At 35.3% G+C, this 24013-nt stretch overlaps 1 protein-coding gene across 1 annotated transcript; it reads left to right on the top strand.

Annotated features, from left to right (window-relative positions):
* Window positions 1-14368: 14368 nt before the first annotated feature.
* Window positions 14369-23080, top strand: LOC134660565 (putative fatty acyl-CoA reductase CG5065). Its single transcript, XM_063516341.1, has 11 exons — window positions 14369-14573; window positions 14989-15146; window positions 15585-15675; window positions 16426-16571; window positions 16773-16882; window positions 17396-17588; window positions 18294-18370; window positions 19389-19551; window positions 20554-20704; window positions 21853-21959; window positions 22930-23080. Exons 1-11 carry the CDS (start codon window positions 14376-14378, stop codon window positions 23027-23029), a joined length of 1494 nt encoding a protein of 497 aa, XP_063372411.1. The 5' UTR covers window positions 14369-14375; the 3' UTR covers window positions 23030-23080.
* Window positions 23081-24013: the final 933 nt, after the last annotated feature.

Genomic DNA, 24013 nt, shown 5'->3' on the forward strand with positions numbered 1-24013 from the left:
TGGGTGGTTTGAAATTGTGATGTCTACCCCAAACTTTTGTTATAGACATTTCGTCGGGTAGTTTACACAAATCTCTGTTTTGACATTTGCTAGGACATCAGTTTTGACCACGACCAGTGAAACCTGCGTCGAAAGGTCGAAAATAAAGTTAACAAAATAAATTCGCGATAGGCCCGATTTTATAAATATGTACCTACCTATTTAAACATGGTAAAATGAAACCCATGACTAAAACTCATTAGCTAAAGCACCGTACTCACGGCATACGCAGTGTTATTATACAAACTTAACAACACGAACGACGAAACAGCAAACTAGTCTCTTCCCACACACATTTTGTACATTTCTTAGACAACAGCGCCACGTTCGGCGGCAAATGGAAGTTGGTTTGGTAATAGCGCTCATTGCATACAAGATACCCTATTTATTTCGCGCGCTATGAGATTGCCATCATTTTGATATAGAACGTCGTGCAATCGTGACCTATTTTTTTATTGTGAGTGCGTTTCGTTCGTGTGTTTGTGTTTTTGGCAGGTTTGTGTTTTTTATTAATTATTTTTAATTCCTACGTTGGTTATCGTGTGTTTTTGTTTTAATTTTGTGTGTTTGGTTTATTTACGGCTGTCAAGGTTTGTTTTTGATTATTTATTTTTACACAGCGTAAATAAAAAGAGAAAACAACTATTATTTTTTTATAGTGTTTTGTGTTTGTGAAAAACACGTTCATTTATTTACTTTTAAATTTACTAACACAAAATATATTATTCTATAATTTTTACATGATAAAAAGTGTAGGTACCTACGTTATTTAAGGAATCTGGCAAAAAATACCATCACCACCATCTTCGAAATTTTACATTTTTGAAAATATACTTGGTCAACCAGATCTTGTCAGTAGAAAAAGGCGGCAAATTTGAAAAATGTAGGCGCGAAGGAATATCGTCCCATAGAAAATTTGAATTTCGCGCCTTTTTTTACTGACAAGATTTGGTTGACCATCTATATATATTATACCTAAATTACAGAAAACCCTAATAAGAAGTCTACGGTCAAGCTTGACTCGGACTTTAAAAAAATAATGTTAAAAATGTGAGAAGTACGGAACCCTTGGGGCGCAAATCTGACTCGAACTACATTTTATCAATTATTTTATTAGATTTTCCAAGAATTGTTATGTTGCAATGTAGGTATGTTAGTCTAATTCTTTGCGCAGCAGCCAAAATAGGTAGCTAGAATGTAAAACTATTGGGGTGTCAAAATGTAATTTAATAAATAAATTACAAGAACAACATAATTTTCGCTTAATCAATAGGAAATAATAACAACACATTATTATATACAATAGGTATAAGTATATAAAATAAGTCTACATAAGGCATGATGGCAAAAACATAAACACGTATTTAGGTACGTAGGTACTATAAATATTAAATAAATAAATCAATATTATAGGACAAATATTAACTGCAAATTCATATCATAAACTAAACTAAAGTAATATAATTATAAATATAAAACATAAAATAAAAATAACTAAGAAGGCATTTCTTTGGGGCAGGTACCTTACAAACATACTACATCTCCATACTACAACATCTAGCGCCATTTGCACCATTCCACTAACCCGGGGTTAACCGGTTAAATCGTTAAATCAGTGTCATATTGGTACCATGGTAACTCCAGGTTTAACCGGTTATCCCCGGGTTAGTCAGATGGTGAAATTGACGTAAGACTGCTAAAATCATAAGTTCTTTTACCTGTAGCCGCCCAGAGACCTATAAAAAGGTCTCCTGTTCCATTCTAATTTGAACTTTGTGTTGACAAAATAAAATTTCATTTTGCTTGGCAAGGTTTGACGTATGGGCGACTAGAGGATAAAGGTCATTTTATAAGTACTTTTATATATCCGCTTACTTTATTACCGTTTAAATATTCCGTGAAGGAAAATTTCCTGAGTCATCATTACGATATCGAGCTAATTTGTGAGAAACTAAATCCAATTAATTAATTTGCTGTAAGGGGTCATCCATTAATTACGTCACACGTTTAGGGGTAGGGAGGGGGTCAAGAAAATGTGACATGTTGTGACATGGGGGAGGGGGGAGTCACAAACATTGTGATGTCACTTTAACTTCATCAGTAACCGAAAATTAATTTATATTTTTTTATTCGCTGTACAGTTAAATAATGAGATTTTGGATGTAACTTTCGTTGTGTTATAAAATTACTAATATTTATATATCAAAAATATTTTTTTATTAAAAAAATAATGCCGAGTTAATATTGTCGATTTCGTTGAAACAAAATTGCCTAAAATGTGACATCACACCAGGGGGGACGGGGGGTTTGCAAAATGTGACCAAGTGTGACAAGGAGGGGGAGGGGTAAAAAAACCTAGAAATTTGTGTGACGTAATTAATGGATGATCTTCAACTTCAACTTCAACTTCAACATTTATTCAGCAAATAGGCCACAAGGGCACTTTTACACGTCAACATTGAATTTACATAAAAGCAAAATAATAATAATTATACATCAACAATTATTAAATACAACTACAACTACCAAATCAAACTAACGTAATACAATTACTTAGAGATGTATAAGGTCTCTTAATGTCGAATTACATAAAAAAACTATAATAATAATATTAAAATAAAAACAAAACAGATACATGGAAAAAAAATCTAAACTTATTTAGAGGTGTAAATGTCTCTAAGTGTCAGAACTAAAAAATAACATAGTTTATCAAATTATCCTTAGAGATGTATAGGGTCTCCAAGAGTCACAATCCTGTATGATTAACACATTACGAGAAAAAAAAAAACATACGAGAACCGAATGAGGCGTCTCACTGCAATTAAATTAAAAAATAAAGTTACTAAATATATTCGTGTTAGCTTAAACAGACCCGTCTCCACAAACAGCACCCGTTCACGCGTACGACGCGTATCTCAGCCATCCCTAATGTAGACTAAGTAATCGTAGTTAACTGTCATTAATAATTAGTTAATTATGAAATAAAACTATTTAGTCGGATTAACATCGCGATGGATAATACATCCCGAATCAACATTGGTTATTATTAAATATTAGAGACAATGTTTTATTTTTATTTTTTCTACTCCCGTACTTTTACTTGTCATTTAAAGGGTCGTGCACACACCTTTAAAGCCCTACCTTATAGTTGTCAAGACAAGTCTTTAGTCTATTCCCCAAAAAAGAATTTGTGCATACACGCAGTATCTTTTTGGCGATTTTACGATACTTCGTGTAATGACCTCTTAAAAAATATTGAATGAAATACAGTGTTGCCAACCTTATTTTAAATGTCATCTCTGACAAATAAGTGAACCATAGACATGTTTTTTTTTATTCCATTCATTCGTTCATTCTTTTCCCGCCTGTACCCTCCATTTTTGCTACTTCTTGAATTAAAAATATTTGTTAAATTTACAATTTTATTTCAAAGTAAGTGCTTGGTCGTAGAAAAAGTATTGTATGCAACGTTGTTTAACTGAGCCAAAAAATATTCGGCTTCGCCTCAAATTGTTACTCACGCCACTCGCCTTTTTTGACCCCTCTTAAACAACGGTTGCATAAAATACTATTATAAACAATTTATTTACATATAACATATACAGTGGTACTACTAAATACTGGAATTAAGTTTATAGTGAAATGTAAAAATATACTGAAATTTGAAATTAATCATATTAGTTTTAAATTAAAACAAAATATTACGAGTTAAATAGTACATATCAATAGTAAATAATATTAAAATTTAACATGAAGAAAAAATATATTTTTGTAAGGGAAATACTGCCGACAATCATTGATGTCGAGAATATTGCCAAAAAATATCATAAGTATTAAAAATAGTTACTACAGAATACAGAATAAAGCCTGAGTTAAATAACGGTAAAATAAAGACATGGCCAATGGCCAAGGCGTGCTTTTTTATCTCAATTACTCTGAAAATATAATATATATATATATATATATATATATATATATATATATATATATATAGTATTTTAAAAAATTTGTTCATTACATATCTAGGTCATTTAAAACTAAAATTACACTGCTATAGTAAGCAGTAGTGGACAATGGAAAATAAATGGAAATAGACATATTTTCGTGACTTTTTTATCAAGCCAACTTTATTTTTTTAAGATCATTATGATTTTTTTGATAGTCGTATCTTAAGTAATTGTCATCAAAGGACTTAAGCACTAGGATGTTTGTACCTTTAATACTTAAGTCAATAATTAGCAATCTCTGTAGCATGTGCATGTAGTATTATAACTTATAACTATAACGTGGTGCAGACGTGAGTTTCTAAATAAAAAAAATATTTAGACGCCATTGTACGACTAATTCTCACAGTCTGTGGGAATTGTTTAGCATTCCTAAATAATTAATCTAGTTAAGCGCATGCACTAAACTTTGCTCTGTGATATATGTCGAAAATATAGGCAACTGTTGCAAAATTTGCAAAGGTTTATGAACACCCAAGCGAATGACCTTGAAAAGGCCATTGCAACGAGCAGGCTTAACTAAAAATAGACCAAGGATGCTTATTCCGACCGCAAGAAAAATAAAAGATATGGCTGAAGCCTTAGGGGATTCACTCACACACAGTCATCACACAGTAGGCTTAGCACAGGAGCGCCGCGGCAGTATCTCGTCAATCTCTAATGAAATAGGTAGGTACATTTTGCAAAAAACTGTGAACATCTAGGTATCTATAAGCCAGCGTAATTTGTAGGGTTCCGTACCCAAAGGTTAAAAACAGGATCCTATTACTAAGACTCCACTGTCCGTCTGTCTGTCTGTCACCGGGCTGTGCTGTAAACCGTGATCTAGACAGGTGAAATTTTCACAGATGTTTTATTTCTGTTGCCGCTATAACAACAAATACTAAAAGAACGGAACCCTCGGTGGGCTATCCGACTCGCACTTGTCCTTTTTTTTATTGCAATCATTTTCATAATATATTATTTTTACTGTGTCACCAATCACTATATGTATTATTTTGATATGTCCTATGATTATCGCATACGTGCCGTGGTTTTAAAACGAGCAATACAAATAAAATAAATAGCGGAGTAAGCCAAGCTCAACGACACGTCCGCAAAATAAATAAAATAAGGATGCTCTGGAACGTTCTACCTTAAAGTTGTACAATTATATAAATATATAGCTTAACTAATATTACAAAGTTGCATTGGGGTTTTATTTAAATATCAAAAACATAGTAAATAACACTTAAAATAAAAACGTATAAATAAAAAAATTGGCCTAAGTCGTAGTCGCTCAGAAGGCTGGCCGCATTGCCCCGCTGGTTGGCAATGCTGATCCACTGGGCAAAATATTGGCCAGCCCTCTGGTCACCAGAAGTCGCTTTGACAACTCCTAATAGACTATAGAGCAGGGGTTTTCAAAGTGGGAGGCGCTCCCACATTTTAAGGAGGACGCGGGGCCTCGCGAAATTTGAACACGATTACAGAGATTACAAATTTGAACAGTACCATCGTCCACACTGATACTGACGTTTCGTATCATCATCATATCAGCCTTTTATCTCCCACTGCTGAGCATAGGTCTCTCTTCGAGTACGCCACTTGACCCGGTCCTGAGCCAATCTCATCCAGTATTCTGGTATACTGACGTTTCGTACTCGGATATAGTATAGGTACCTTATTGCAAAGATTTTTGGTTATTTAGTGAAGAAAACAGCAACACAAGAAGAAGTAGAAAACAGGCGGTCTTATTGCTAAAAAGCGATTTCTTCTAAACAACCTTTTAGGTAGCGGAAATGAGTAAATTTAGGTACACATGTCAGTAGGAGTTGCCAATGCAATGCATACCTACTCGTATAATGTAAACACAAACCTATACCTAATCGAAAAATGGACCCTGTGGTAAAAAAGTTTATTTTACACGTGCAGATGTGTTTGTAACTATAATATAATAGGAAATAACGTATAATTAGTATTATTACCAAATTGAATTAAACCGTTGCATTTTACTTTTACACCGAATTATCGACCTTGAACGAACATACTTAAAAAAAGCAGTCGGTTAAATCACAATACTATCAATGTTAATGAAAAAAAGCAGATTTTGATTGCAAATCTGTTGGAAGACGGCAAAGTTAAATTTGTATTGAGATGTTCTTACAAAATGGCTTAAGTGGCTCCTGTGATGTTGCTTATGTCCATGGGCGACGATGACCGCTTCTCATCAGGCGGCTCGTCTGCTCGTTTGCTGACTATCACATAAAAAAAAAATGAGTTTGATGTGTGAGGTGTGAGTAAATTAGGAAGTTGTTTTTTTGTAGTGATTGGAATAAATTAAATAATTCTTTATTGAATCGTTAGGCATAATAAAGTAGGTAACTGAAACAGGGAAATCAGAAATCTGAGTCCAGATGACACTAATAATGAAATAAAAATGTTACAATTGCAGAATGACTATGTTCATGACATTCTTAATTTCTTATCGACTGATAGTTTCGGAAATCGTATCATAGTGAACAGCAAAATTGATAAAAAAAAACACATTTAACTGATTTTCAAGACCCAAGTGATCTCATAAGTGGTCCGTGAACAAAGTTTTGTACGGAACACTAAAAATTAGAGTCTTAATTTAAGCATGTGCAATTTGAAATGAGAGTGAAAGATCTAATTATATATATTTTGCATATTGCATGCATTTAGCACCTTTATAGATATCAATTAGATTTGTTAGGGTTTTATTTTATCGCTTCATTAAATTCTAGAATTTAAATTTTAAGTACATTAAATTTAATTGCTTTACATTGTCTTTAACTGCTAACTTTGTATGTTACCTAACTTAAGAGGATAGTGGACGACGCTTCTCCATATAAACGTAATCCCCATTTTCCTCCCTGGATATTGAAATATTGGAAAATATTTTTCAACAATGTATTGTATATTGACCATAGATGTGCCCCTTCTTTTGACTTTTTTCTATCTTTTGATTAGTATTAAAGTTAGGAGCGAACTCTTTAATAATCATAACCGCTGTCTCGTCTCCCAGTCGTCTCCGTATCGTATCCGTCGCATATAAATCCTTGCTAATTGTGCTCGTAAGAGTAATATTGCAAACTTGCGTACGCAAGGCCGTTGCACTCACCAAACCGTATTATTGCGTATCTAAACTAAACAAGACAATAATTACATCGATATCCGAAATTACCGGACATAGTATTAAATGTAATTTCCACTATTCGATACAAAAACATTAAATTTGTTAAATAAAAAAAGTAGAAAATATTGCCGGTAATATTGCCAAAAAATTGGCAATATTTTCAAGTAAACTTATACATATTGTCATAAAATTTAGTCCTCGTCTTGGCATTATTGTTTGATATTTATTACGTAAGTAAGAATCCAAAGGAAAAATTAATACATATTGGGATTATTTTAAGTTTGATTTTCAAAGAAACAGTTTAAGACACTTTTATTTGTAGGAGAGGCACTAAAAAATATGTTTTTAGTAATAATCAACTTTGATTTAATTTTAAAGTGTATTAAAAAACTATTATTTTATTGTTTGTATATTTATAATGACGTAACTCCTCAAGTTATAGAAGTAATAAAACTATTATAACATGACTTAAATTTATTACAAAATGATGCATAAACATGATTCATTGATGGTACATCATTTAATGAAAGTTCATTGTATGGCATTAAATAAAACACGTCTTTCGCACAAGTATGCGAAATACGTAAGTACAAACGAGGTCAGTCAGACTTGTCTAGTCAGACTAACTATTCAAAAATATGTAAACTCTTAATGTAGTTAAAAAGGTGATCTTAAAATAAACAAATAATTCAATATTATAGTAAGTTTGGTATTTCTAAAAAAAATACAATTTTGTTGTTATTATAAAGACAAAGTTGGCTTTATATATATTTTTTCAATTAGGCACTAAGTTTTTATTTAACCGTCATGATTTCATAGTTTTTTATTGTAATTAATCTATGAAAATGTAAATCTAATTACTACATACATACATATAAATATATTTGCGTAAGATTTTTCAGAAAAGCTTTTTATTGGGTTTTTTGACTCAATAAATAAAATAGAGAAACTCATATATTTGTGATAAAAAACTAGTGTCGTTAGGAGGATAAGTTAAAAAAACTTATGTAATAACTATTATTATAAGTTAACTTGGAACACAGTATGACATCAACGATAGGTAATTACGTTCACGCCACGTTAAATAGCGTATTTACATAGTACATACAAACATACATAGCTATAGTATGTATACATACATCCGTATGAGATCGTTGTCTAGGTAGGCCAGCCTATTCAGTTCATTATCAAACGGTCGATTATTGATATCTGTCGACTGGTGGTTCGACGTTCGTATTTCGTATAATTTATTATTATATAATTATAGGCGAGCAGCTATTGAGCTGATGAGCTATGTCACATAGTGTCCAGTGTTATATACAGGGTGATTTCGGGGTCGTGATCCCAACCCTTTTTTTCTGACTCAGTAAACGATTGCGATGTTACCTGTATATATTTCAATTGAAATGCCGATGATTCATTATTTACTTATTTTAATTAAAAAAAGTACAATTTCTGAAAATGCGTGGTCACCCTACTTTTCAAATCGTTACGAGAAACTAAGCTAAATGCTCCTTGCTTGCTCCACGACCCCGGAATCTTCCTGTAGTTCAAAGTTTGTAAAGTCATATCACTTCACTAGTAATCATCAGTCTAACTTATTGTTTAAAAACCACTTGTCCAACAACACAACACACCATTTTCACAACCTTTTGAAAAAGGGAAACCAGTAACAATAATAAATAAATTCAATAGTATTACAACTTCGCCTAATTTTATTTTTTCTGCTGAAATTGCTGCTTTTAATGCTGAAAATTATACGATTCGAACTCGTAAATGTTAAACACAGACCAATTGTTTAAATTACTTAGCGTTCATGATACAAATAATAGTAGAATTATGATTTTAATGCTAGTTAAGGCGTAGTTATGTATATATCGTCGTCTATAACCCACCACACATTATTGAGCTTACAGTGGGACTAGGTCGGTAAGGTCGGTCTGTGTACAATTGTCCTATAATAGTGATAAATAATAACTCTGCCTGTGAAGCCGCGGTCCTGGGTTCGAATCCCGGTAAGGGCATTTATTTGTGTGATGAGCACAGATATTTGTTCCTGAGTGTTGGGTGTTTTCACAATAGGTATATATTTTATCGTTGTCTGAGTACCCACAACACAAGCCTTCCTGAGCTTACTGTGGGACTTAGTCAGTCTGTGTAAGAATAAGAATGTCCTATAATAATATTATTAATTAATTTAATTAATTCATTTACTGAGCAGGCTCATCATCTCTGTTCGTGGTTACTTACGTGTTAAAATGATGCGATGACACGAATCTTATGTACAATCGCCATCAGATATATGGGAGCGGCCAAGGTGCTCAAAAATATCGGAACATACACGTTAACGTCTTGATAATAGAGCCTATTTCAGATATTTGTGAACACCTTGGCCGCTCCGATATATCTGATGGCGACTGTACACGTACAGTCAAGACTCGCGATCATCATTGTTCACGCTATTTGACAATACACGCGCTAATAGCATTTTTTATCTCATTCTATCACATGATTCCTTCTTTTTTTATTCGGTTTGTTAACAGAAATGATCGGATTGTATTTTTAACGCATAGATATTAATTCTCTGGAATATGCTTTTTTTTAATTTGTTGTTTTTTTGCAGTTACAAGATGACTATTAAATAATTTTGTATTTTATTTCCTCTTTAAGACTTCCAACAATAATTACGAGTAATATTTCTAAAAGGACTTTTAGTACCTAAGTCTGGTCTTTTTTAAATTATTCCTTATAAATAATCAGTTTACTTTAGTGTGTAGGTGCACTATGTCATAAAATAACCACTTAAGTATGTACATATATATAAAAAAAATACGAACCCTTCCATTATAAACCTTTTTTTACGACTGTTTATGAATTTTACGTACCGGTATTTAACTTTTAAAAAGGCGTATTAAGTAAATAACACAGATCTATACTATAGCCATAGGTATAGCCGGAATACCTACATATTCATACCTATTATTGCTCTTTATCTCTTCAATTGTATGAAGACATATTTTTTCTGTAATAACAACAAATGTTATTAGCAAAATTGAATTAGCACCAATTCAAGCGATCTAAGGCCAAGCGCGCACCACGATTTTAAATCGTGCGACGCGATTTTAAAATCGCGCCGTAATACATATTTTCTTGTCGCATGTGCGCTAGGGTGGAGCGAAATCCAAAATTCTTGAATATAGCAATGGAACCCCTCTAAAAGGATGTCTAATTTTTTATTATTTAAGGGAAAAAAATTAAAAAAAATATTGGTATATACTTTTAGCCCTCTACTATTCGATTATATATAGCAATATATGTATATTTTTAATAAATTTCATTTATGCTTGTTTTTTTTATAACAAGTTTTATTCATTAAATAACATTTTTTTGTTACAGATATACTCGATTCCTATACTTATTTTTGTTTATAACGTATATTTTTATGACTCGCTAAAACCACGAAAATAGAGGTTTATGGAAAAGGCCCTTTTACCCGGATATTGTGCACAAATTGGAGTTTACAACTTATTACAGAACCGTGAAAACTATTTTGAACGTGATAAGATAATAAAAATACTACTAGTAAAAGTAAATATATGCCTAACATACGTGTGAACATGACCCAAAAAGGGCGTAAGCGACGCCGAAGGGCAAAATTTGACGCTCAAATAAATGTTTATTTCAAAGTATCATTTTACTGCAAAAAATGGGTTACTTATATGTATAAGTAACCCATTTTTTGCAGTAAAATGATACTTTTCGTAATCAATAACACCGTTACTTTGGCACAAGAACGGCTAAAAAAAATAACTCATATATTTTTTTTACACTGTAGCATTTTCCTTGTTTTGCATGAAATTGCTGTTTAATATGAAAGTTTGAAATTGTATTATTTCATAAATATTGAAAAAGGCACAACATTTTTGGTAAAAACTTATTATACGCTTATGAAGTATTATATAATTTCAATAAAATGTACACATATTAGTGAAATAGTATATTTAAATAATTGATGAAAATTTACCTTTATTAATTTCTTGAGCGGCTGGGTAGAGGGCTAAAAGTAGTGTTTATTTTGAAACTTTATATAATCACTATAATCTACATGACAAACTGCAACTTTTTGTACCGGTTCCACATTGATAATCAAATTTTTATTTTTTCCCATACAACGACGCTCCACCCTAATGTGCGCGCACTGGCATATAAACACATACGTTGCATTTCTGCGACAAAATAATCGCGCGACAAAAAATCGTGGTGCGTTTTTGGCCTAATAGTAACCTTGAACGTAAGATAATACTACACAGCTTATAACTAAAGCATTGCAACCTGTATCTTATACCAACAACGTAAAGCCTATATTTGTATTGCCATTTATATTAAAAAGTACATGCCAAATAATTTGAGCTGTATCAAGTGTTTTTGTATACTCATCAGTTGCAACATTGTCCGCGGCAGTGCGTATAGCACGCTCGTTGCAATCATTAATATCATTATGGCATTTGCTTGTACGTAAATTTGAAGGACTCTTGGTAAGGTACATACTTTTTTAAGAGTGCCCCAGAGAGTATTGTTAAAACAAATGATGGCCTTCATATCGAATAATAAGTAGGTAACGTTAATTGAAAATTTAAGTCACAAGAATCTAGCTGCCGAAATACAATAAAAGTCACTTTTTCATATTAAAACTACATACTGATATAACATGAAAACGCAAAAGCATTTACCCCGTTTGACTATATAATATAGCTTTAGCAAAATGTGGCAAAAATATGTTTAAATTCGGCGCAAATCTTGTTCACTTTACTGCGGCAATATTCCCCGGGTAGGGAAATATTGCCAAATCACTTTAATGTAGTTTTGGACACATATAATGGTAAAAGTGACACATGACGACGTACCATAGACGATAAAAATTGCAACCATCATACCTGTAAGTACGTACAGTTATTAGGTAAGTACTAAACGATAGCCTAAAAACTAAACCTTGCAACTTGCAACAACAAGCTAGGTCATACACTCTTGTTTCACGACCTAGACATTTTACTAATAAATTATACTTGCCTAAATGTGAAAATAGACATTCTATTTAATATTATAAATGTCAAAAAGATGTTTTAGATATTTGTTAGGACGGATTATGATGACACCGCAAAAATAATGTGACACGATCTTATTTGTAGAGGCATAAAAGCGTGTCACATATTTTTGCGGCCTTCAAAGGGTAACATATTATTGCAGGTGACTGTACATATGTATTAATCGATACATATGTATATACAATTTGTGTTTGTATATAGCCCCCAAGAGGGGCCTCCCGCGAGGCCCCTTTGGGCATAGTGAAGGAAAAGGGCCTCGGAGATGCGATTTCGCCCACGGCTAGATTAGTTCAAATCAAACTACGCGCATCTCAGCAAAGAGGCTATCCTTTAACTTTAAACGACATTGTTTCATAGAAATTTGACATTCATGATGACACTGCTTCACTTTGTTATTGCACATGCAGATTGCAGAGTTAGTTAATAGCCTGGTGTTCTACTTAATTGATAATTGTTGATGATGTGTAGTTAACCTACAGTACAGTTTACAGTTTCGACATACTTCATCAAGCTCTACCTTTACTGACCTAATGATTAATAGCTCATCAGGGGGCCTAGCCAAGATGTCCAAGATGCAGTCAATCGTTTGCACCGTAGCGAACGAAACGCCTTTCTCTCTCTATCGCATTAATATATAGAAGAGTGATAGAGATACATTAGCGTTTCATTCGCTTACGGTGACTTAAATATTAAATGAAACAGTCTTCAACAGTTTTAGAACATTGAGTACCTAATAATCCCTATCGGGCCCGTTTCTCAAAAACGTGTACTTAACTTGTAATACAAGTGGAAGTCCCTTTCAAACAAAAGCTGTCAAAAAATTACATCCGCTTGTGTTACAACAAGTTACAAGCTTTTGAGAAACGGGCCCCTGAACGCGAACTTTCTATTTTGAGAATGTTTTGCAATCTGCACATTGCTAATAGAGTTCGTTTTTTAGCATTAGAAAAAAGATAAACAATCTTGACGTGTCTTTTTATTGAAAAACACTTTTGAAAAATAAGTTACGGCAAATATGTAACAATTATGAATCATATACGATTATTTACATTCTTTTGCTTTCATAAGTAATGGTTACTGATTTTTAAAAAGCGTATTTTAAATAAAAGACACGTCAAGATCGCGTAGTCTATTTCTATAGTTCGTTTTTTTTAGCATTAGAAAGAACTCGAAAGAAGGTAAGCGATTTTGACATGTCTTTTATCTGAAAAACACTTTTTAAAAATCAATAACTATTACTTATGAAAGCAGAAGACTATAAAAAATCGTATTAGATTCATAATTGTTTCATATTTACCGTAACTTATTTTTAAAATGTGTTTTTCAATTAAAAGACACATCTAGATTGTTTACCTTATTTCTAATGCTAAAAAAACGAACTATAATGCTAAAAAAAACGTTACGATTACGAACTATAGTCTAACGTCAGTTTGTATGACATGTCGTTAAAATCAACCTTGCTTCGTATAACGAGCCGATTTATATGCAGTTAATATGAAGACAATTAAACGCATTAGTTAACGTTAACTAATCGACATTGTGACGAAAATGGAAACGACATTATAGAGAAAGTTGGCATGTTCGCTATTACGAAAGCGTTAATGATTATTTGTGTCTTTATTTTCGCTACACTTTATAAAACAAAGTACCCCGTAAGTAAGTAAAGTGTGTATGTAAGTAGTTCTGCTACTTGACGCTAGATGTAGACTACGAAAATAATAGTCGTTTTGGTAACAAAACTGGTCTATGGATTGAGCCCACTATGTCTTGTTAATTTTATTTGTTTTATCTCTTCAATTCCTTTACCAGTGGGTAGACACTACTGACTTCGGGAAAACTCGGCTCCGTTCGGCTCAGCATTGCTCCGAGCAATTATTAGGGTTGACACAACTTGACGTCCCTTTGCGTGCACGACCACAGATAAGATAATGACTTGAATTTTGACAACCTTAAATAGCCGAAAGGGATAGTGCCATAAGTTAGAAAGGAATATCATGATTCGACCCTGAATCGCTGTCAAACTTCGGTTTTGTAGGAAGTGTCCTTTCTGTACGGTAGTACTATTATGCTGTGCCTTTACAGAAATCCACCATGGCGCCCTCTATGAGCGTAGCGGAGTACTACGCAAACAAGACAATCTTCATCACCGGCGCCACTGGCTTCATGGGCAAGGTGCTGGTCGAGAAGCTGCTGCGGTCCTGCCCCGACCTGAAGAGGATATACATGCTGATGAGGGCGAAGAAGGGGCAGAGCAGCAGCGAAAGGCTTGAGGGGTTTTTGAAGTGCCGGGTAAGTTGATTTTAACGCCATCTAGCGGCGAGTAGCAGTACTATGTTAAAAACTAGATTTCATAGCATCTTAGCATTTTCGTATTGAATAGTGGGATCAAATAGAGTTATTGTGTCGTCTATTTGCTTTAATTTTTCAAAAATCTCGAGTTCAGTCACAAACTTTGTCATATCCCTCATGACACAACGTTGAGGGTATGAAACGCGATCAGACAATAACACAAAACCAGCCTGTATGTGTGTTATAGGCGGTACTGATAGTTCCACTACTTGACGTTAGATGTTGACTATGAAATAACTTGCGTTTTGGTAAGAAAGTTGATGTATGGAGTTACCACACTTTCTTTACTTATATTTCTCTATGGTTTAGACAAAGATGTATGTACGTATGTAACTTCTTTTCTCTTTTGGTTTAGATATTCGACCGCCTTCACGAAGTCAACCCCAAATGCTTCGAGAAACTCCGCCTGGTCCCAGGAGACATCCTGGCTGTCGGCATGGGCATCTCAGAGGAACACCGCCAAGAACTGAGGAGGGAGACGCAGATCATCTTCCACTGCGCCGCTTGCGTCAGGTAATAATGGACAGCGCCATCTAGTGACTAGTAGCAGCAACGTTTAGTGAAGAACTAAAGAACGAGACTCGGATCCTCTTCCATTGCACTGGTCATATTTTTATTCGTATAAATAAAAAGCCTTTAGGCGAAATAGAATACAGTCTGCGTCTAGGCAAAACCCTTTCGAACACACTTTCTAGGTCACATATAGGGATGATACTTTTGAAGTCCATTTCGGCTGGTGGTTGTTTATTTTAAGCTTAGAATAAATTTAAAAGTGGAAAAATTAATGTCTTGGGTGAGACTTGAACTCACGGCCTGTGGATCGACACTCCAGCGCTCTGCCATCTGACCCACCAAGACCTCATCCATAGCCAGCAAATCTTTTCACCAACCGTACGAGCGTGTTCTTAAACGTGTTTATTTTTCTAATGTATCCTCCACTTCATATTTCAGGTTCGACATGCCGCTTAAGGACGCTACGGACCTCAACACAGGCGGGACCCAGCGCGTCCTGGACCTTACCGACGGCATGTCACAGCTCGAGGTGGGTACCATAAGTACAGTGTTGGCCGAAACATTAATGCAATTGTAAATGTTGGCCATTAACCATTATAAATTGAACCGTAAACTGTAATCGTCCGTTACGGTTTAAGGTTCAATTTATAATGGTTAATGGCCAACATTTTCAATTGCATTAACGTTTCGGTCAACACTGCATAAGTATAGCCGACCCACTAACGCAGCGTACTACGGAGGCGACCACACGCGAACGCGAAGCCAAGCGATGCGGCGCGGGGAGAATCAATCCTTTGATACCTATAGAAGTGTCCTACATGGGTTATCTCGTTGCGAACGCGAACGCCTTGAGCCCGCCCGCCGCGTCGCGACGCTTCGCGTCCGCGAGTTGTTCGCTTACATAAGACGCAGCGTAAGACAAAACTTATTATAAATTATTACTATGTTTATGTGTGCGTCCGAAATCGTCTTGTCATGGAGTCACAAAAGCTAATATTATAACCGGGTTAACGGGAACTCTATTTTCAAGTCCTGCTTGTAATTCTAGTTGTAAATTGTTGAGCAATGCACTTTTCGTCAGTTGCGACACACGTGACATCTAGTATCAAGTAGCGGTACTGATAATTCCGCTAGTTGACGCTAGATGTAGACTACGAAAATAATAAGCGTTTTGGTAAGAAAACTGATGTATGGAGTGAGCACTCTATGCTTACTTATTTCTGTATGTTTATATTTATTAAACACAGAGTGTTCCTAACGAATGTACCCTCGTCCACAGGTATTCGTCCACGTGTCCACAGCGTACTGCCGGTGCGAGCTCCCCGTGCTGGAGGAGCGGGTGTACGAGACCAAACACAAGCCGCAAGAAGTCATGCAGTGCGTAGAATGGATGGACGACGACCTAATCTCGCATTTACAACCAAAGTAAGAACAACATACAGTGGCCGATTTGCAGTCTTGGCCCATCATATAGACTGCCGCCTTTTTACCGCCCCTAATGTGTATAATTTGATTATAATATATAATGGTACTATATAATTTCGACAGTTGACATGGCGACAACCCTAAACGATTTCGGTTAATAAACTCTGAATTAAACCCTTAAACTCTGGTTTAATTTTCCAGACTGATCGACCCCCAACCAAATACCTACGCGTACACGAAATCGCTGGCTGAATCACTAGTAGCGCAGTACGAAGGAAAGTTTCCTATCGCCATCGCAAGGCCATCTATCGGTGAGTAGCTGAAACTTTTTATACTAAATCAACCCTCAACCTAACACCTGATGCGGACATACTTGCTGTCGGTCTCACTAGTGGCGCAGTACGAAGGAAAGTTCCCTATCGCCTTCGCTAGGACATCTATCGGTGAGTAGCTTAAACTGTTTATAATAAATCGACTCTCAACCTAACACCTGATGCGGACATAGCTGCTGTCGGAGTCACTAGTGGTGCAGTACGAAGGAAAGTTCCCTATCGCCATCGCAAGGCCATCTATCGGTGAGTAGCTGAAACTGTTCATAATAAATCGATTCTCAAGTCTCAACCGAGCGGACCTGTAGCGGTGCTGATAAACTACTTGACTAGATGTCGACTACGAAATAACCCGCGTTTTGGTAAGAAAACTGATGTATGGAGTTAATAGCACTCTATCCTTACTTATTTTCCTATTGTGTTATGTATTTATTTTACTACTACTCATTTATGAATATTTTTTTATTGTTTGATAAAATTTGTTTACATTTCCAGTGACAGCAGCCCACAAAGAGCCCATGCCGGGCTGGGTGGACAACCTGAACGGGCCCACCGGCCTTTTAGTGGGCGCGGGCAAAGGAGTCATTAGGACCATGCACTGTAAGGACACGCTTAAGGCCGATGTCATCCCGGTGGACTTTGTCGTCAACGGCTGTATATTGGTGGCTTACAAGATCGGCGTTCATAAGTAAGTGCTATATGTACCGTTAATCTTCTTCTATTCCTATTTTTCCACTCCTTCCACTTGTAATATTAAATAGCTGTAAATTGTTAATGCTGTACACTTTTCGTCTGTCGCGCCACTTGTGACATCTAGTGTCAAATAGCGGTACTGATAAATCTTGTTAACGTCGATACAATAGGGATGGGCTGTCTATAGTATCTGTATTATTAGTCTATGGTGTGGGGCATGCGTCGCATGGTGGGTCGGGCCATAGAGAAATATAGTAAGACAAGAGTGCTCACTCCATACATCAGTTAGACTATTAATTTCAGTGTCTACATCTAGCATCGAGTAGCGGAACTATCAGTACTGCTACTTGACAATAGATGTAGCACCGACCGGAAAGTCTTATCTCAACAGCATAAGACTTTCCGGTCGGTGCTACATCTATTGTCAAGTAGCAGTACTGATAGTTCCGCTACTCGATGCTAGATGCTAATAGTCTTTTAAGTACTAAAACTGATGTATGGAGTGAGCACTCTATGTATTTTTTTCTCTATGGTCGGGCTTACTAATGGAGTTGGGTCTGACAAACTAATTCATCAGTAGATCTAGGTGCGAAATTCAAATTTTATTTCGGGCCTACTCTTTCCAAAACCACCCTTTTCGACTCACAAAATTGGTTTGCCTGACTATGTAATCGTTTTTTTTATGTTTTATTTTTTACAGACCAAAAGAAGTACAAGTGGTGAATCTGACTGAATCAGGAAGGAATCCCCTCACGTGGGGCGCGGCGCTCGACATGGGTAAGAAAACGACATATTTCTAGTGTCCGACCAAAGATTCGGTTTCGGTTTCAGCCAGTTTCGGCCAATAAATCATGTTTTGGCCGTAGTTTCGGTTTCGGCCAAAAAAAGGGCCGGTCCTTTCGGCCGGGCCGAAACATACAAAATAGTACTTCGTACTATGAAACTAAACTATGTGATAAAGCCCAAAAGTTGGGGAGCAAGCAGGACAAGAATATTTATGTACGGTCAGCCAAGAAAGTGGTCTACCACTTTTCGACTCTATCAATCAGATGATAGAGTCGAAAAGTGGTAGACCACTTTCTTGGCTGACTGTACCTAAGTATACAGAAATTTATTGGTTTTTAAGAAAACACAATTAAGAGGGGTCAAAAAAGGCGAGTGGCGTGAGTAACAATTTGAGGCGACGCCGAAAATTGTTAATAAAGACGCCACGAGTATTTTTTGACTCGGTTAAACAACGTTGCATACAATACTTTTTCTACGACCAAGCACTTACTTTGAAATAAAATTGTAAATTTTACAAATATTTTTCATTCAAGAAGTAGCAAATAATGAAGGGTACGGGCGGGAAAAGAATGAATGAACGAATGAAATTTAAAAAAAGCATGTCTATTGTTCACTCATCTGTCAGAGATGACAATTAAAATTAGGTTGGCAACAATGTATTTCATACAATATTTTTTAAGTGGTGATTACATGAAGTATCGTAAGAGTGCCAAAAAGATACTGCGTGTATGCACAAATACTTTTTTGGGGAATAGACTAAAGACTTGTCTTGACAACTATAAGATAGGGGTTTAAAGGTGTGTGCACGACCCTTTAAATGACAAATAAAAGTACGGGAGTAGAAAAAGATATAAATGACACGCGATTTTCGAACAATTCAAACGTAGTGTTGCTAAGTTGCTAACCCGCAATTTTTCAAATTTGCCGCCTTTTTCTTCTGACAAGATTAATTTGCTTGACCCAGTATATTCCTAAAACTTTTGTCACCAACGATTTATTCCTTCCCCAGGTCGTATCCACGTGCAAGAGTTCCCATTCTCCGTGTGCCTGTGGTACCCTGGCGGCTCGCCGAAGTCCTCGCGACTGTTGCATCAGATCGCGCTGCTCTTCACCCACATCATACCGGCTTACCTCGTCGATTTGTTGCTGATGATGCTGGGAAAGAAAACTTTGTAAGTATAGTTGCCCTAGTAGCACCGTAGCATTTTTATCGTTTATCACCATGCCTGTCACGTTCTAACAAGTATGTAAGTGCGAAAGTGATGGGCATAGTGATAGTCGATAAAAATGGAACCGTGCTGAGCCCGCTGGTCAAACCAATTTGGCAGTAAATAAGAACAAAAAAACTATACTTTTTTTTGGGTGCTAGTACTAATACTAGTATAAGACTAAGATAGTATGATTCTCTCTGTCTATGTTTGAAATGAGACAGTCCTTTGACAAAATATATATCTCACTACATAGTATGAAACAAAGTCACTTCCCGCTGTCTGTTTGTCTACATGTATGTATGCTTAGACCTTTAAAACTACGCAACGGATTTTGATGAGCATTTTTTTAATAGATAGAGTGATTCAAGAGGAAGGTTTATGTATTAATTTGTTTAACTGTGCGAAGCGGGGGCGGGTCGCTAGTTTTATTTATAAAATATATATTTTTACACGTCAAATTTAGTAACATACCTATTATGTAGTTAAATAATTAAGAAGGTACATACTTAGGCGGTGGAAGGTGCCGCGCGCTTTGGTGTAAATAGATAAAAGCTAGCTCCATCTGTTGGTACAGCAATACATTTAGCGCATTTTTAATACTTATGGCGCCATCTTTCGTTAAAATTGTGTATCGATTATGTACTGTCGATTTTTTTTTGTTGTAAGGTTTTTTTAACCATGAGGAAAGATACCTAAATAAACATTTGTGGCAGGTTGTGTGCATACCATTAAAAAGGCCAAATCCTAAAACAAATCAACCGATTTCATTGTGTTTTCTGTAAAAGATTCGTGATACATTTTAATTTTTAATGCTTAGATTTGATTCATTAAATTAGATGGCTTAATACAATAGGTAGGCTATTTCTGTAGTTTTAATGGTAGGCTATATCTTAATAGTAGGCTATTTCTGTAGTTTTACATTGTTATATATTTTAAAATTTTATAATATTATTGTTTTTCCAGCATGGTCCAAGTCCAGAAGCGTATCAGCTACGGTCTGGAGGTGCTGCAGTATTACACGACGAAGGAGTGGCATTTTAAAAATGACAACTTTGTGGCTCTACGGGGTGTTATATCTAAGGAGGACGATGAGACATTCTACACGGATGTTAAGGTTAGTTTCCAGTTTCACGATAACTTGCCTCTGCAAAACAAACTATGTGTAAAACTAAATTGATATAATTAAAAAAATATTTTCAGTAGATTGTTGTTATCCCTATTACCACCCTAAGTGCCACTTGCAGCTTGCATCATCCCACTAACCCGAGGTTCCCGGGTTTAAACCGTTAACCCAGTGTCAAATTGCACTGGTAACCATGTTAACTCCAGGTTTAATCGGTTATCTCTGGGTTAGTGGGACGATGCAAGTGGCGCTTAGGCATTTAAAACCATTAAGGGAAGGATTGGAAAGATTCTCAGTTGGCAGAAGCGATTGGGCCGGTGTCCCAATGGTCGCAAGTTCGAGTCTTGCCGGAGGTGTACATTTTTCAATTTTTCCTTTAATATTTATTTTTAGGGTTCCGTACTCAAAGGGTAAAAACGGGACCCTATTACTAAGACTCCGCTGTCCGTCCGTCCGTCCGTCCGTCCGTCTGTCACCAGGCTGTATCTCACGAACCGTGATAGCTAGACAGTTGAAATTTTCACAGATGATGTATTTCTGTTGCTGCTATAACAACAAATACTAAAAACAGAATAAAATAAAGATTTAAGTGGGGCTCCCATACAACAAACGTGATTTTTGACCGAAGCAACGTCGGGCGGGGTCAGTACTTGGATGGGTGACCGTTTTTTTGCTTGTTTTGCTCTATTTTTTGTTGATGGTGCGGAACCCTCCGTGCACGAGTCCGACTCGCACTTGGCCGGTTTCTTTTAGTATCGCTCGCAGATGTTTCTGCTTGATAAAATACCAGTTTTACCGTCTACTCGCTATCGGACTGACTTTAACAACTCGAAAAGGATTTGTCTTACCAGTCTGTAGCGAATATGCGACCTAAATCTGGGGGCACGGCAGTGCCCCCGCCAAGTCGAGCGCGATTAGATTATTTAAATTTACGCCGTTTTCGTTATTGTCGTGTAATTGTAATTTTTTTCTAATTTTAATTTACGTCGTTTAGGTTGACTGGGAGAGATCGCTCTTTAGCGATAAGGCCGCCTGTTGCTCCTCTGTATTCATGTTTTATTTGTGTTTCCGTGTACATTTATTCTGAGGTTGTGCAATAAAGAGGATTTGTATTGTAGGTGTATAATTTCTACTTTTAGATGATAAACTGGAGTTCATACATCCGCGACTACATCTACGGCGCGCGCCAGTACTGCTGCAAGGAGGATCCCTCTAGTCTGCCCCAGGCCAGAAAGCTGCAGAAACAGTAAGTACAACAGAAACTCATTTAAAATTACACAAACGGGTCTACCGCGATATAGTTTCATTGTTTTTACCATAAATTCCGACGTTTCAGCTGAGTTGCGCCAGCTGTGGTTACGGAAAGACTGACGTCCGACATTTGCTGGGTCGTCAGATATGTGTACAAAACGCGAGAGTTTAAAGTGTTAAACAGAAACTCATTTCCGAATAAAGTTATCTACTCGTAATAAAAAAAGACATCAAAATCAATTGAAATCGGTTATTAATATGACAAATTGGTCGAATCAATAGGGTACCTACTTGCCAGAGTCGTCAGCTAGTCAAATATTGCTTTATTCTACTGTCGAAACGATTAGCCACTATGGAATTTATAAGAGAACAGAACAATGGCGTCACGGTCAAGTTACCTACATTGTTTAGTTCTATCCCAACTTAAAATCAACCCAACTCATTTTTTTATTGTGACTATTTTGAGTAAAGATTAATATTAATATTAATAGTGTGATTTTAAACTCACAGTATACAAAAATGTAGATAAATCCATTTATCAAAAGATGGCGCTACAACTACAAGTATTCAGTACACGCTAATCTTAGTTCTGCACTAACAGGTGGCGCTGATAGTATTAAGTACTTATTCATCAAATTTTACGTCCGACGCACGATTGTTGGGTTAATCTTGTTAATATTTGTCTCTAAAATGCTTCCAAATAAAGGAAATGTGGAAAAACTTAGTGTCTCGGGCGAGACTCGAACTCGAGTCACTGGTGCACAAGCCCATCGCTCTTCCAACTGAAGTGAAGTGATATTAATGGAGACGTTCGCTGTCTTCGGGTAAGTCTCGGTAGCTCAGTTAGAGACATTGAGTTTTTCCACTTTTGCTTTATTTCTAAACGTTGTAGTATCGTTTGGAGACTTTTCTGCTGATTACTAAATTAATTACCTATATATTTTATTATTTTTTCTCTCTTTCAGATTGTACTACCTAGACAGAGTCACAACTATCATCATATACTCGCTCTGCGCGTACTTCTTATACTATTATGTTAAGATGTTTGTATCCGTTATGTTTTAAAACGCTATTTATTGAATGTTTTACTCGTGTATTAAATAAATTATTAGTAATAAATTTATAATCCGTCCAATGAAACTGTATTTTATTTAAATAGCTATTTGTTTTACACCGTAATAATTATAATGTAACTACTTACAGTCTGATAAACAAATTTGTCAGTAGAAAAAGACACGAAATTTTAGATTTTTCAAATTTTCTTCTGAAGAACTGCCAGACTGCCAGACTGATGTCAGACTATAAGTGAAAAATGATATGTAAAAATACTTAAATGAAATATAAATTTTATCTGCTGTTTAAAAAATGTGTATTGCAAGTTTTTAATTAAATATAAAAAACTGTGCCTATTTGATTGTTAGCAAAATAGTTTTTTCTTTAGACATGTTTGACAAAATATTGATAGGATTATAGAACTTACTGCCTGTTCAAAAGTATTTACGAAAAAAGTATAATTATGATTTATTAAAATTAAATAAATTTTTATTGAAACATTATTTACTTTATATAATGGCACGGGATCATTTTATATGCAGATTTTTTTTTTCAATCTTTTAACTAGTAGGTATTGTGATCAGAATAAAATAATTATTTTAGCTGTGAAAATGTTGGGCAATGTAATTGTTGTAAATAAAATAATAACAATTTCTTATTATCAGTTGGTTTCTACTTTAATTCATTTTGCTGGTTTATATTATTGTAATATTTTATTCGTACGAGGGGGTTAAAGTGGTTAACTAATATTAATCAATTAATTACCAAAAACGAAATTATCCATTACAACATTTATTTACATCACAAAACAAACATATACAATTATTACTAAAGTTACTTAAATCTGGCATATTCATCATAAACGCTAGCATATGTAATTTAAAATAAGAATGTAAACGAGCTAAAATTACGAGTATATTTCAAAATAATATTTTTCTACTCAAGTACTTTTATTTGTCATTTAATGGGTCGTGCACACACCTTTAAAACCCTACC

The sequence above is a fragment of the Cydia amplana genome, chromosome 27 (genome assembly GCF_948474715.1).
Source record: "Cydia amplana chromosome 27, ilCydAmpl1.1, whole genome shotgun sequence".
Classification (NCBI taxonomy): Eukaryota; Metazoa; Arthropoda; class Insecta; order Lepidoptera; family Tortricidae; genus Cydia; species Cydia amplana.